Source organism: Balaenoptera borealis (assembly GCF_965194805.1).
Source record: "Balaenoptera borealis genome assembly, chromosome: 14".
Classification (NCBI taxonomy): domain Eukaryota; kingdom Metazoa; phylum Chordata; class Mammalia; order Artiodactyla; family Balaenopteridae; genus Balaenoptera; species Balaenoptera borealis.
In genome coordinates this window covers 88,503,580-88,517,779 of record NC_138875.1, presented here as the reverse complement: position 1 = coordinate 88,517,779, position 14,200 = coordinate 88,503,580, and the positions used below count along the sequence as shown (strand labels likewise).

The 14,200-nt window shown below is 48.3% G+C and overlaps 1 protein-coding gene across 11 annotated transcripts in view; it reads left to right on the top strand.

The window, feature by feature from the left end:
• SLC15A4 (solute carrier family 15 member 4) overlaps positions 1-14,200 on the top strand; it is a 186,708-nt gene that overhangs the window by 32,985 nt on the left and 139,523 nt on the right. Inside the window, exon 8 of one of the 11 annotated variants that reach the window (XM_082353242.1) lies at positions 6,141-7,294. The exons of the other annotated variants lie outside the window; for them this stretch is intronic. Coding sequence (XP_082209368.1) covers positions 6,141-6,214 — 74 coding nt within the window. The 3' untranslated portion in view covers positions 6,215-7,294. Of the gene's footprint in view, positions 1-6,140; positions 7,295-14,200 lie in introns of those variants that run through there. 11 annotated transcript variants of the gene reach the window in all.

Here is a 14,200-nt window from a genome sequence, read left to right as displayed (position 1 = left end):
AGACGGAACGCACATCTGAGCTGCTTCTCACAGTTCACACTGCAATTTAAAACCCATGAGGGAATAGGAAAGAGGAACTCAAATAGGAAAGAGGAACTCCGGTGCTGTCACTAGGTGATGCCTTCAAGGCAGAAATGTGCTGATGGTGAGAGGCTTTAAGGCAGGGGCCCTGCCTGCCACACGCCCCAGGGCAGGCCCAGGACATGCCCGGACAGGGCCAGGGGGTTTTCCTGATGAGTAGGTGGGCCTCGAGTTGATTTTCTGTTTTGATCGTTCAGTTTCATTGAGGGATAGCATATCATCATGATGTACACTCTAGATATCTTACCATTTTATTTGTCATTTAGACCCTTGAGTGTTGTTTTTTTTCTTTTCTTGTTGTTGTTTTTGTTTTTTTCTTTGGCTGCATCACAAGGCTGGTGGAATCTTAGTTCCCCAACTAGGGATCGAACCCCGCCGGGCCCTCGGCAGTGAAAGCACAGAGTCCTAAACACTGGACCGCCAGGGAATTCCTAGACCCTTGAGTGTTGATAAAGCCCTTCTCCTGCCCCAGACTTCAAAGGACAGTTCCTCGGACCTGACAGACCCCATGCCCAGGCCGCCCCAAACCTTCAGACCCCATGCGTGCATCCTTGAGGAATAACGAAGTCGTCAGGGCCGCACCTCAGACTTAGGTCTTTGATCCCCACGTGCTCTTTGCGGGTGTGATTGTCAGTGTGTCTGGAAACCAAAGCGAAGTCACCACCCCCTGGGAGCTACTCTTGTCTCCAGTCTCAAACAGGGCCAGGCTTCCTGGGCCGGGCGGGCTCACCCCATCATCCTTCTTGTGTGTATACAATCCCCAGTGATTCCTGGAGGGTGCTATTGGCGTTGGGTCTGGAAGAATTTGTCACCCACGGGGCCCCTCGTTTGAGATGAACAAGTTCACAGAGAGCGGCCATCCAGTGGCTGGAACAGGGCAGTCAAGTTTGGACCCTGCCCTTAGAAACAGGACACAGAGTCTTCCACTCAAGGTGGCCTATTCAACAAAGCTAACTATTTCATGGAAGCAGCCCCTAGACCATGAGCTTTTTCTTCATTCACTGTTAACTGCAGGTTAAAACTCAGATCAGCATTGTGTTAGGCTGAGTACTGCCCTCCCCCAAAGATGTTCGCATCCAAATCCCTAGAATTTAGGATATATTCTCCCACGTGGCAAAAGATGAGGATGTGATTAAGGATCTTGAGATGGAGAGTATCCTGGGTTATCTGGGGGAGCTTTTGGAATCACAGGGGTGAATCCTTACAAGTGAGAAGGAGGCTGGAGATTGAAAGCCAAGAGAAGTGAGGATGGAGCGGGGGGAAGCCGAGTGATCCGGTCGCTGGCTTTGAAGATGGAGGGCCCCTTGCTCTTGCAAAACTCAGCCTCACTCTCCTCACCCTTAATCCTGGCCCTGCTGTGTGAATTCACTCCACCCCTCAGCCCGTGGCTCGTTCATTGCTAGGATGGGGCATCCCCCGTGCTCCCCACGCTCCCAGCAAAACCTCTGCCTGCTCTGACTAATTGCAGATGGGTGATTTATCTCAAGCAACCTCGATGTGCCAGAATTTACAGCTTCCATCCTGTCTGAGCCATTTGTCGTTCCTGGAGCCGAAAGGGGATGGACCCACTTCAGGGATGATCGGAGAAGCCTCTGAGTGGATTTATGCTTGCCATTTTAAATTTTAAACCCAAACCAAGCTAGTTAGGCCCAGAGGATTTCTTGCTTACTGCTCTTCAGGACTCAGATATTTCAAAGCCATAAGTCAAACCATGGAATTCAGCAGTTTTCTAATGTCCTGGGTACCGTGTTAAGTGCAGATCATCATTCGCAGTGAGGTACGGTGCCGTCGGAAACAGCAAAGTCAGAGAAGGAGATTCAGCCTGTTCGTGTGGATCAGAGGCCGCGTTCATTCTTCCACTCCTGTCATTCATTCATTCAGCAAACACCCCTTAGCCACCTAGTGTGGGCTAGCTCTGTTTTAAACTTGGGGGCTGCAGCAGTGAAGTCTCAGGTCTCCTGGAACTCACGTCTTAATGAGCGAGACGGACGGTAAACATGTAAGCAAACAATAACATTGCAGAAAGCATAAGGATTATGCTGAAAACAGTGTAAGATGATAGGGTAGCATCATCCCCTGTGGTGAGGCAATTGGATGCAGAGCAAGACTTGGGCTTAAACCACTTCTCAGGGTGATCGTCCTGGCGGCTCTGGTCAAGCAATCAATAAGCCCATGAGTTGTCTGCCATGTCTTGTTTGCCCTGCCATCTAGTGGCTGAAATTAGAACTACAGGCTATTTTCCAAAACTGCCAAGAAAGTTTTTGAATGCCTCTGATACAAAAATCACCTTGTTTAAAGGTACAAACTGGGAACTAGAAGATAAATTAAGTCCTGGAGATCGAATGCACAGAATAGTGATAATAGTCAACAATACTACATTATAAGCTTCAAAGTTGGTAAGAGACTAGATCTTGATCGCTCCCAACCACCAAAAAGGAATGATAATTACGTAAAAACGAGATAGAGGTCTTAACTAACGCTACTGGGGTAATCATAGTGCAGTATATAAATGTATCAAGTCAACATGTACACTTTAAATTTACACAATGTCATATGTTAATTATATATTGGTTAAAAAGGTTTTGTTTTGTTTTTTTTAATTGGGTAGAGAAGAAAAATACAGTTGGAATCCACCAAAATTCAGTTTTGGCTGAAAAGTGTGTTCAAAAAAAGGAGTAACAGATGAAATCATGGTTTTTCCCGTTTTTCCAACATGCCCAGGGGAAACGTCCTCCCTAAGCAAACCGGACTGTGCAAAGTGGGGAACCATTCATGGCTTTCTCTTGTGGGACTGAACAGGCATCAAAACAGATGGACGGTTTTCATTTTCACCAACACTAAAAAGTGTAGCTGATGCAGGACCTCTGTCTACCATTCTTGCTCCAAGTGAAAACAGAAGCTGCCCTTCTAGGGTCATGGAACTCCTCCGGACGTGGGAAGTCTCCGCTCCTATATTATGAGCCCCAGTATTACTGATCCTACTTGGCCTCATTTTGAGTTTATACTTCAACATATTACTTTCAGGTATATGGTGGGTGGGTGAAAACTATTTCCCTGGCAAAACTGTTACTTTTATAAATGTGTAGAATAAAAGCTATTAAATAGTTTTTTTTTAAAAAAGTCATTTTTCCCAAAACCTCTTAGGGTCAACGTAGTATTGAGACCTACTTAGAATTCATTAGAGCTAATATAATAGGTTGCATCTGTCTTTAGCTTTATTTCACTTGCTCACACATGGGATCCTCTCTTGTAATGTGAGCCAACACGTTTCCTCATTGCCTGTGAGATGAAGCACATCTCATTTCTAGCCTCGGAGGGATTTACATGCCGTCTGAGAGCACAGCCCCATCTGTGAGGCTGCATCTCCCTGGGGAGAGCCTGCGGTGGGATCCCAGAGCAGGAAAGGGGGACGGGGAAGAGAAACGGGGGAGGAGAGAGAGCAGGTAACAGAGAAGTTACCGAGTTGGTTGCTGCCACTGGAGTACCTGGCACTGGCTTCCGTGGGTCCTTCTGAGACGCGTCTCAGAGCTGCCTGCCTGCGGACATGGGGACCATCCGTCCATCCGTTGGGCCCATCCCCCCTTGTCCAGTGCGGCACCCGCTCCCTCATCGTTTCTGGGCTGCCAAGGCTGAGTGCTGAGCGGGGCTGCACATCGTCCCCCAGCCCCCCAGCCCCAGCGGAGACAGGAAAACCCCAGGGCGGGACTCCCCTGGCGGTCCAGTGGGTAAGACGCCGCGCTCCCAATGCTGGGGGCCCGGGTTCGATCCCTGGTCGGGGAACTAGATCCTGCAGGCGTGCCGCAACTCAGAGTTAGCGTGCCGCAACTCAGAGTTAGCGTGCCGCAACTAAAGATCCAGCATGCCGCAACTAAGACCCGGCACAGCCAAAATGAATGAATGAATGAATGAATGAATGAATGAAAAACCCCAGGGCAACAAGCTGGAAGTCCCCTGGCCCGCTCAGTGGGGCTGGGAGGGTTGTGAAACGGGGAAGAGTATCCAGGACACTTGTGAGACGGTGCCAGCTAGCCCAGGAGTCTTCCAGAAAGACATTTCGGGGACCGAGGGGACTCCCACAGGTGAAGAAGCAGAGAGCCTGCACTCGCGGGCACCGGAGCAGACAAACCCCTCTTAACTGCATTTGGACGTTTCCCAGGATGGAAGGTGCCCAGTGACAAGGAATGGAGCCTTCCCTGGAGTGTTCCGTGTGGGTGTCCTCTCCTCATCCAGCTGCGAAGACACTTCCTAAAGAAAGAGGTTCTCGAGGGACCAGTGTTTTACCCCTGCAGGTTCCTAGAGCTGTGTGTCCAGATCCGCTTGCTGGCCTTGTGGAGGTGGTCCTCACTGAGGGCTGGAGGGAGCTTGGAATGGGTCCAGGTCCTGAGTATTTTAAAAAATTCACCCAGTATATCAGTTTCCTGGGGCCGCTGTAACAGATTGCTACAAACTTTGTGGCTTAAATCAAGTGGAATTAATGCTCTCACTGTTCTGGAAGCTACCAGCCCGGCATCAAGGTGTCCACAGGGCCACGTTTCTTCCAGAGACTCCAGGGGAGGACCCTTCCTGCCTCTTCCAGCTCCTGGGGGCTCTTGGCTTTCTTTGGCTCATGGCTGCGTCACTCCAGTCTCTGCCTCTGTCTTCCAAGGGCCTTCTCTTGTGTGTCTCTGTATGTCCTTTTGTGTCTCTTACAAGGACACTCACTGGATTTAGGGCCACCCTAATTCAGTGTGATCTCATCTCCATCCTTACCTTACTTCCATCTTCAAAGACCCTATGTCCAGATAAGGTCACATTCTGTAGTTCTAAGTAGATGTGAATTTTGGGGGGAATACTCTTCAAACCACTACACCCAACATTGGAAAATGAGATTTTATATTTTAAAAAATCCATACTTATGAAAATAGGTCAGGACAGATTCCAGTCCCTGGGGCATAAGCTGGAGCTGCGTCCTTGGGAAGGGATGTCTTTCTGATTTGTCACAGTACCTGCCTCTCCAAGGGTGGGGGGCACACATACACTTTCGGCCAAGCTGGTTAACGCATTTACATCACCTGCCCGGGTCAGGCAAGCTCTACGTTTCTGGCCCTTAATGTGAGAGAATTCAGTAGTCAGCAGAGAGTGACTATTATGGTTCATTATGGCCAAAATTAAACAAAACTGCCTTTCTTGAACAGTTCATCCATGTGAAAAATAGACTCTTCACACCCCTGACTTCAGAACCTTCATAATGGTGGGTCACAGGTTGGAACACGACCCCTGGATGAATTTGTCTGTTTTGAGCAGGCAATTCATATTGTGGCAACTTATATCATTCTAATGAAGTAAAGCCATTGAGTCTCACACTCCTTAGCCCAGATCGCTCTTACCTCCTGGAGAGGGAAAGTCCATCCAAGAGACAGACTCTATGTGGTCTTACTTTTTTGTCCTTGGTAAGAAGTAATCTGACTCATGTTGCCTATTATCCTGCAAAGGTTCAGTCCTGGAGAAATATGTTACTGTCATGAAGTTATGAGTGACAGAATTAATTGGTTTAAGTAAGTGAAAAGCCCAGGTATGGATTTCAGGTATGGCTGGATCCAGCAGCTCATATTATGTTGTCAGGACTCCTGCATTTCCCATCTTTTGGATATGGTTTTATCTGTGTTGGCTTCACTCTCTGTCTTTCCCCACAAGACTGCAAGAGCTCCTGATCCCTAGGAGCTATATGCTTTCATTCTACCAGCTCTAAGTCCCATGAAAATACGGTTTCTGTTTACCAAAAGTTCCACTGAAAGTCTTGGAGTTGATCTCATTGGCTCTACTGGCAGGATTACAGACACATGCCCATCACCATGGCCAGGATGGTGCAATACTATGATTGCCTAGGACTGGGTCTCATGCCACCCTGGAGACGGGTCAGACTCAGCTCCCCCAAACGAGACAAATGAAGGCTGGGGGAGTGTGACTCCCCAAGGGAAGTCTGGGAGACGGCCTCCACAGGAAGGGGAAACAAACTTAGCTGACTAACTGATGCGTATTACGTATTCTGTTACCCGTTCTACCTGTTCGGACTCTTTCAGGACTTCAGCCCTTCGTCCAAGTTCAAGGCCCTCAGCAGTCAATACTCTACAGAAGACTTCACCCATTTTATTAATGGATAGTCTTGCCTGGATTGCTTTATCTTAATCTCTAAGCAAAATCTCCCCAAACTGAACCTCTCATCCATCTCACAAGTTGTCATCTGAACTAAATGAGGTCTTTTAATTAAAATGACACAACACAGAGGCTCAGCCCAGGAAACATTTGCCCACCCTAATCCAGTAAGGCCTCATCTGAACTTGAGTGCATGTGCAAAGACCCTGTTTCCAAATAAGGTCACATTCTCAGGTCCTAGCGGGGAGGACTTGGGCTTATCTTTCTGGAGGACACAATCCAGCCCACGACACTGGGTACCATTTAATACATGTTTTTTTTCCTTGATCACTTTTTTTGGCAAGGGCAGAGAGCAACGGTACCATGGGGGGTTAAATGCGCTTTCTTTGCCTGCTGTAGAGAAACGCTGGACTGGAGGACAAACTCCAAGGGGACAGAAAAGGGGAGGTGAGTGTGGTCATCACAGGATTTATTGTAAAAGGAAGTGATATCATTGCCTGGAACGGCAAACCACGGCCATGCCCCAACAATGAAAAGGAACCATCAGATTCCAGGGACGCAGCTACACACAGTTGCCTGTCGATAAAACAGGGCAATGGGCCGAAGCTGGGGCAGCGTCGACGCTGGCATCCCCCGCCGAGGCTGCTGGCGGGGCCCAGGGAGGACTGAGGAGGCAGTGCCTTTCTCAGCGTCTGGGTCAGTGTCCCTTCACGCCGTCAGGCTGCAAGCTCAGCCGTGGCCCCAGACCTCGGATTCATGCTTCCTTCAGCCGCCGGTTTCCAACCATCAGGACTGTGGCAGTGGCGAGCCCGGGGCTCTCGGGGAGGCTCCTCCGCGCGCTTCGTTCCGGGGCTCGTGAGAACGGTGTCTGCCGGACAGCCTCGTGGCAGCCAAGCCAGGCCCGCAGCCCGCATGCCAGGCCCTGCTCAGCCGTCTCCCCGGAGATGGTCCAGCTGCTGCGGGAACGGGCGGCCTCGCTCACCCTGGGGGGCGGGTGGTGTTTGGTCCTCAGCTCCCAACAGCAGGCCTGGCAGTGTCAGCTAAGGGAGCCTGTAAAATAAAGGCCCCCTTTGTCTCCAGATTCTGCATCGAGAGGCGGACGTGCCAGTGGCAGAGCTTAGCGACTGTCTCTTCACACATACACACACACGACACACATGAACGCATATGCTCACACGCATGTGTATACTCATGCATGCATGCACACACATGTACATGTTCATGAACGAATACACATGCATGCAGCCATAACTACACGCACACAAATACACAAGCTCACACACATGCACCCAACTCATGTATGCATCCACACAATGCACATGTACACAATCACATGACACGTGAATGCGTATGCTCACACACATGCATATATATACTCGTGCATGCACGCACACATGCACACGTTCATGAACGAATACACACATGCATGCAGCCATAAATACATGCACACAAATACACAAGCTCACACACATGCACCCAACGCATGTATGCATGTACACGCATGCACACGTAGACAGTCACACGCACATACACACACCCCGGGTCAGCTTTAGCCTCTGGCTCCCTCCCACCAGCTTCTCCAGAAGCCATGCTTGGAGCCGGGGCAGGAGAGCAGATGAAGATCACTCCTCCTGAATCTGGTGGGAAGGGCTTGGAGAAGAGCACGTAAAGGAAGGCAAGGCGTGAAGACTGGGTGGGGCTGGGCGCTGGTTCCATGTCTCAGGTGATGTTACCCAGTTCTCCAATAACTCACGCCCCTTGGGTTCCTAAACTCTGCGTGCACGTGTCCTTTTACATGGAAGGCCCCTCCCCTTTTAATTACACAAATTATACAAAATTCTATACTTAAAAAATAACATACAAAACATAGCTAGCCTAGAAAGAAGAATCAAATAAGCCTCCATGTACCCACAGTCCAGTGAAGGAAATAGCAGTTTACCAAAACCCTCAGAGCCGGCCACGTGCCCACACCCCCCTCCCTGGTCCTCTTCCTCTGTAAATTCTGTATTTATCGCTCCCTCTTGTCTGCATCGCTTTACGGCATGTGTGTGTGTCCCTAGACATTGTTTTTTAGTTTCGTATGCATTTAAGTTTTGCATAAATGCACTTAACCGAATGTATCCTTTGACGACGTGCTTCAGTAGTTCATACATGAGATCCAGCTCTGTTGGTGCAGCTGTTCATTCATTTTCACGCTACTTAGTATTCTTTTTTTCCCCTTTTTTTAAAAAATTGAAGTATAGTTGATTTACAGTGTGTGTTTCTAGCGTACAGCAAAGTGATTCAGTTATACATATATGTATATATTCTTTTTCAGATTCTTTTCCATTACAGGTTATTACAAGGTATTGAATATAATTCCCTGTGCTCTGCAGTATACTTAGTATTCTTGTATATGAATTTGCCAGGATTTCTTTATCCAGACTCCGGCTAGTGGCATTTGGGTTGTCCCAGTGTTTTACAATAGTGGATGGAGCTGCCTATGAACAGTCTGGGACAGAACTCCTACCCATGTGTCTCTCTGGTGACGGAATTGGCGGGGGCGGGGTGTCCTCCCTTTTCTATCTGGTGAGCACCTGATCGACCTCTAAGACTCCATCCACAGTTGTCTCTTCTGACAAGCCTTTGGATTCTGTCTCTCCCTCTGTCCCCCGCGCCCCACAGCTGGCCAGCAGCATGGAGCTCAAGGGACCAGTTTATCATGGCCCTGGGCATCGCCCTCTTGTCTTGTCCTGCAGACCAGTCCCTTCTCTCCTGGGGGACTTGAACCTCCCAGATTTCTTCTTGAGAAGCACAAAGGCTAAGAGTTAGGAGCTGGACCACTGAAGTTCAGGTCCCACGGTGCCGCTTGCTAAACTGCATTTGAGCAAGTCGCCTGAGATGACAGACAGAGCACCCACCTCCTGGGGTTCTTGGGATTGAGGGCATCAGAGCAGCATCGGGCACACGGCAAGTGCTGTGTGTTCGCTGTCATTCCTCTCTCAGCGCACATGATCTCCATCATCAAATCCCATCACGTGCAGAATACGCCCCAGCTCCAACCATGCCCGCTCCCACAGTCGCTGTCCTGGTCCAGCCCCCCACTCCAGCCCCCCGACCCGGGCTCCTACTCTGCTCTCCTGGCTCCACCCTGGGGCCCAGAGTCCATTCTCCATGGACCCCACAAGGTGATTCTTTTAAAATCTCCGTCAGATCTCGTCACTCGCAGCATAACCCCACATCCTTACCTGGCCTCCTGCCAAGGCCCCGCGTCATCTACCTGTGGCCTCGTTGCCCTCCACCACCCCTGCCCCTTGCCCACCTCTCCAGCCACGTCAGGACTTCTGCTGCTCCTTGGACACTCCAAGCTCACTCCCGTCCCCGAGCCTCTGTGCTGGCTGTTCCCTGTGGGAATGCTTTGCCCAGATACACATGTACGGGTCCTCAACCAAATGTCTCCCCATCAGAGTGGGCTTCCCTGCTGGTTCTGTGGACACCCTCATCGCTTCCTATCCCTGCAGCTCCCTTCACTTCATCACACCATTTATTACCACCTGAGACGCATTTGCTTTTCCGTGGCGTTCTCTGTCTTCACCCTTGGAAGGTAAGCACCAGGAGATTTTGCTTTCTTCTATGCTGCATCCTGGGCACAGAGTGGGCGCTCAATACATACTTATTGGGGCAGTGAATGGACAAGTGATGTCCATATCTTATGTACTGTCTGTATTAGTTAGCTACTGCTGTGATAATGCCGGGCAACAAACAGCCCCCCAGGGTCAAGTTGGCCAAAAGCCATCCCGTGGCTGAGCCCCGTGTCAGGGGTGGAGAAAACAGACTCCACCCCCAGGGAAGCCATAGCAAGGGGGAAGGGGAAGGAAGAGGTGAGAACACATGCATTCTAACCACCTTATCGTTTATGCTCCCAATGGTGGCACTGCCAGCTACTGGAACTGTCAGTTATTTGCAGCCCGGAAAGAACCACCATGGGCCAGTGTGGCTGAAGCAGAGAGCTGGGGGCAGGACTGGATGTAGCGGGGATTCAGGGCCTGGAATGTCCCTCTGAGGGAGCCGGCGGACCATCGGGGAGCTTTCAGCAGGGGAGTGATATGATCTCAGTGAGGTCTGTGGATCGCTGAGATCTAAGAATCGCTCTGTTCACTGGATAGAGAAGAAGTTCTAAGGGCGAAGGGTGGAATCCAGGAAGCATGAAGGAGAACTGAAGCGGGAGCGTTTCTATCGTGATGCATATGAGGTTACTCTAATGCCCTGCCCCGCACACCGTAAATCATCCCGAGTACCCTCCGTGCTGCACATCCCACATTTTGGCCTTAAGGCAGCGGTCCCCAACCGTTTTGGCACCAGGGTTGGGGACCCTGCCTTATAGCACTTCAATCATCAGATATTTAATGGGAAAAGGGAGAAACAGTGCATTGCTGATGAAGGCGACACCACCAGCGAAATCTCAGAAGCTGGAAAGAGTCTAGGAAATAAAGTATTACATGAGCCAATGACGCCACCCAGCAGGGAGGATGCTTATTCCCCATCGCTCCTGTTTCTAGAGAGGAAATTTCCATCCCTCTCCCCAAGAAGGGTGACGGAACAACATATCATCCACACCAAGACACCTTTGGGAGTGAGGGCTTTAAACATAATTAACAGGACTTCCCTGGTGGCGCAGTGGTTAAGAATCTGCCTGCCAATGCTGGGGACACGGGTTCGAGCCCTGGTCCAGGAAGATCCCACATGCCACGGAGCAACTAAGCCCGTGCGCCACAACTACTGAGCCTGTGCCCTAGAGCCCGCAGGCCACAACTACTGAAGCCCGCATGCCTAGAGCCCATGCTCCACAACAAGAGAAGCCACCGCAATGAGAAGCCCGTGCACCACAACGAAGAGTAGCCCCCGCTCGCCGCAACTAGAGAAAGCCCGCGCGCAGCAACAAAGACCCAACGCAGCCAAAAAAAACAAACAAAAAGAACATAATGAACACTCTGTACTTTTAAAGGTATTTTAGGGACTGAAAAATTGGCTTTATTATATTGATGGACTTTTAAAATCTATTCAAAAATTACTTTCAAAACTACAACACTTCCTAAAACATACACAACAGATGTCTGTGTACATGACAGGAAAAACGTTAACTTCTTTACATTAATTTTAAAAATGTATATTACTACATTTTGTATAAATGTTTTATATTAACTTACAAATAACAGAAGCAGGCTAATTATTCTTGGTGCCTGTATTGGTGAGGGTTCTCCAGAGAAACAACCAACGATTGATTGATTGATTATGAGGAATTGGCTCATGTGATTATGGAATCTGAGAAGTCCCATGATTTGCCATCTGTAAGCTGGAGACCCGGGAAAGCTGCTGATGTAATTCAGTCCAAGTTCAAAGGCCTGGGGACCAGGAGAACAGATGGTGTAAGTCCCATTCTGAGGGCAGGATAAAATCGATGTTCCAGGTCAGCAGTCAGGCAGAGAGAGGGAGGGGGAGAGAGGGGGGGAAAGCAAGAGGGAGAGAGAGAGAATTCTCCCTTCTGCGTTTTTGTTCTTTTCAGGCCCTCTGTGGATTGGGTGATGCCCACCCACATTGGAGAGAACCACCTGCCTTATTCAATTCACCAATTCAAATGTTAATCTCTTCCAGAAACACCCTCACAGACACACCCAGAAACAGTGTTTAACTAGGTATCTGGGAAGCCCAGTCAAGTTGACACATGACATTAACCATCACAGTACATATTCACATCCTTTCATTCATTTCTTAGTCATGTGTGTCCTTAATACTATACCCCAGTTATTTTTCTAAAGAAGAAAAAAATTTTCTTAATATAAGCTCAGAACCAAAGCTGCTACATAAAGGATTTTTTTTTAAACTAAGATGTTGAATATTGCAATTAACAATAAAATATTCAGCCCAAATATTTTCACAGGCCATGTCCTTTTCGCCTTCCTTCAGAAAACCTTTCTTTGACAAATATTTTTACAGCACAAAACCTATCAAATAAATGACCTCTCCTTAAAGTTTCTTTTAATATTTCACCACATTTAGATCCTGCAAAATTGCAGGCTTTCTCAATTTTACTGCATTCTGACACAGAATGTCAATTTCTCTAATTAAATAGAGGAACTCTATCACAAGATTCTTCTTCCAGGTCAGGATATTTCAAAGCACAATCCTCTGATGTTTCAAAATTAAATCTTGCCTGTGGGGTTGCACCCTTATTGTTTAATTTGCTCTGCTAATCACGTGCCTCCATAGGGATAAACTTTGTCTTCCTGCTTCCCAGCTTTTCTCCCCCAGTGACTGCAATTTGCCAAAAGCTTTGAAAGCTAAAGTTTGTGATGCGTCTATTGTTTGAATACTCTGATTACAGAGTTGCGTCTGGTTTTGAACAGAATCTCAAAAGTTTACAAAACAGTTCAAGGCCATTGTAGGACAGGCAGGTGAATTTATAAAGCAGTTCTCTAAAGACTCAAGACATCCTAACATCGGATGAAATAGTGGCACAGAACAGACCATGTGTCCTGCTTCGGTGAATTGTTCATACTCAGCTCACATCACAGGAACACTTTGAGGTCCGCTTACTCTGAATGTGTAGAAATATAGCTAAACGTTTACATCTAGAGCTTTGTAGTAATTATCTAGGGCTGTGTCACAGAGTACCCCCCAAACCTGACCGTTCAAAACAACACACAGTTGTTACAAGACAGTTTCGATCCAGGCAGAGCTCAGCTGGGTCCTCTCGTAAGGTGGAATCAAGGTGTTGGCCGGGACCACCGTCATCTCAGGGTTGGATGGGGGGATGACCCAATTCTAAGCTCACTTGCGCGGCTCTTGGCGGGACTTCGGATGTTCGCCACCTGGCTTCTCCGTAGGGTGTCCCAACCTGGCAGCTCGCTTCTCCCAGAAAAGAGATGGAGCAGAGATAGGGAAACAAACGGGGAAATGGAAGCCAGACTCTTCCTGTAAGAGGCACTTCTGCTACATGCCATCAGTTAGGTGGAAGTCTCTCCATGAAGCCCACACCCCAGGGAAGAGAATTACAGAGGGCGTCGGGGTCTACTTAATAGGCCGCCTGCCGCGGCTTTTGCTTGTCTTGGTAGATATTGCAACCGGATTGCACACAATTATGGACTGTTTGTGTACTGTCGTCACATCACGTTCTGCTGCCCAAGGTTTTAAAATTTCGCACACTACTGCTTTTCTCCACCCTTTAAAAAAATTGAAGTCTAGTTGACTTACAGTGTTGTGTTAGTTTCAGTTGCACAATGAAGTGATTCAGTTGTACATCTCTCTATATTCTTTTTCAGATTCTTTTCCCTTATAGATTATTACAAGATATTGAGGGAATTTCCTGGTGGTCCAGTGGTTAGGACTCCATGGTCTCACTGCCAAGGGCGCAGGTTCAATCCCTGGTTGGGGAACTAACATCCCACAAGACTCATGGTGCATGCCCGCCCCCCCCCCCCGCCCCAAAAAAAGAACCAAACAAAAAAAACAAGATATTGAATATAGTTCCCTGTGCTATACAGTAGGTCCTTGTTTATTTTATATAGAGTGGTGTGTGTATGTTAATCCCAAACTCCTAATTTATCTCCCCCCTTTCCCTTTGGTAACCATAACGATGTCTGTGAGTCTATTTTTGTTTTGTAAATAAGTTGACTAGTGTCATTTTTTAGATTCTACATATAAGTGATCTCATATAATATTTGTCTCTCTCTGTCTGATTTACTTCACTTACTACGATAATCTGTAGGTCCATCCATGGTGCTGCAAATGGGAATATTCCATTCTTTTTTTATGGCTGAGTGATATTCCATATATATATACCGCATCTTTTTTTTTTGGTCACACTGTGTGGCTTGCGGGACCTTAGTTCCCTGACCAGGGATCGAACCTGGGCCCCGCCAGTGAAAGCACTGAGTCCTAACCACCGGACCGCCAGGGAATTCCCTGTACCGTATCTTCTTTATCCATTCATCTGTCGATGGACATTTAG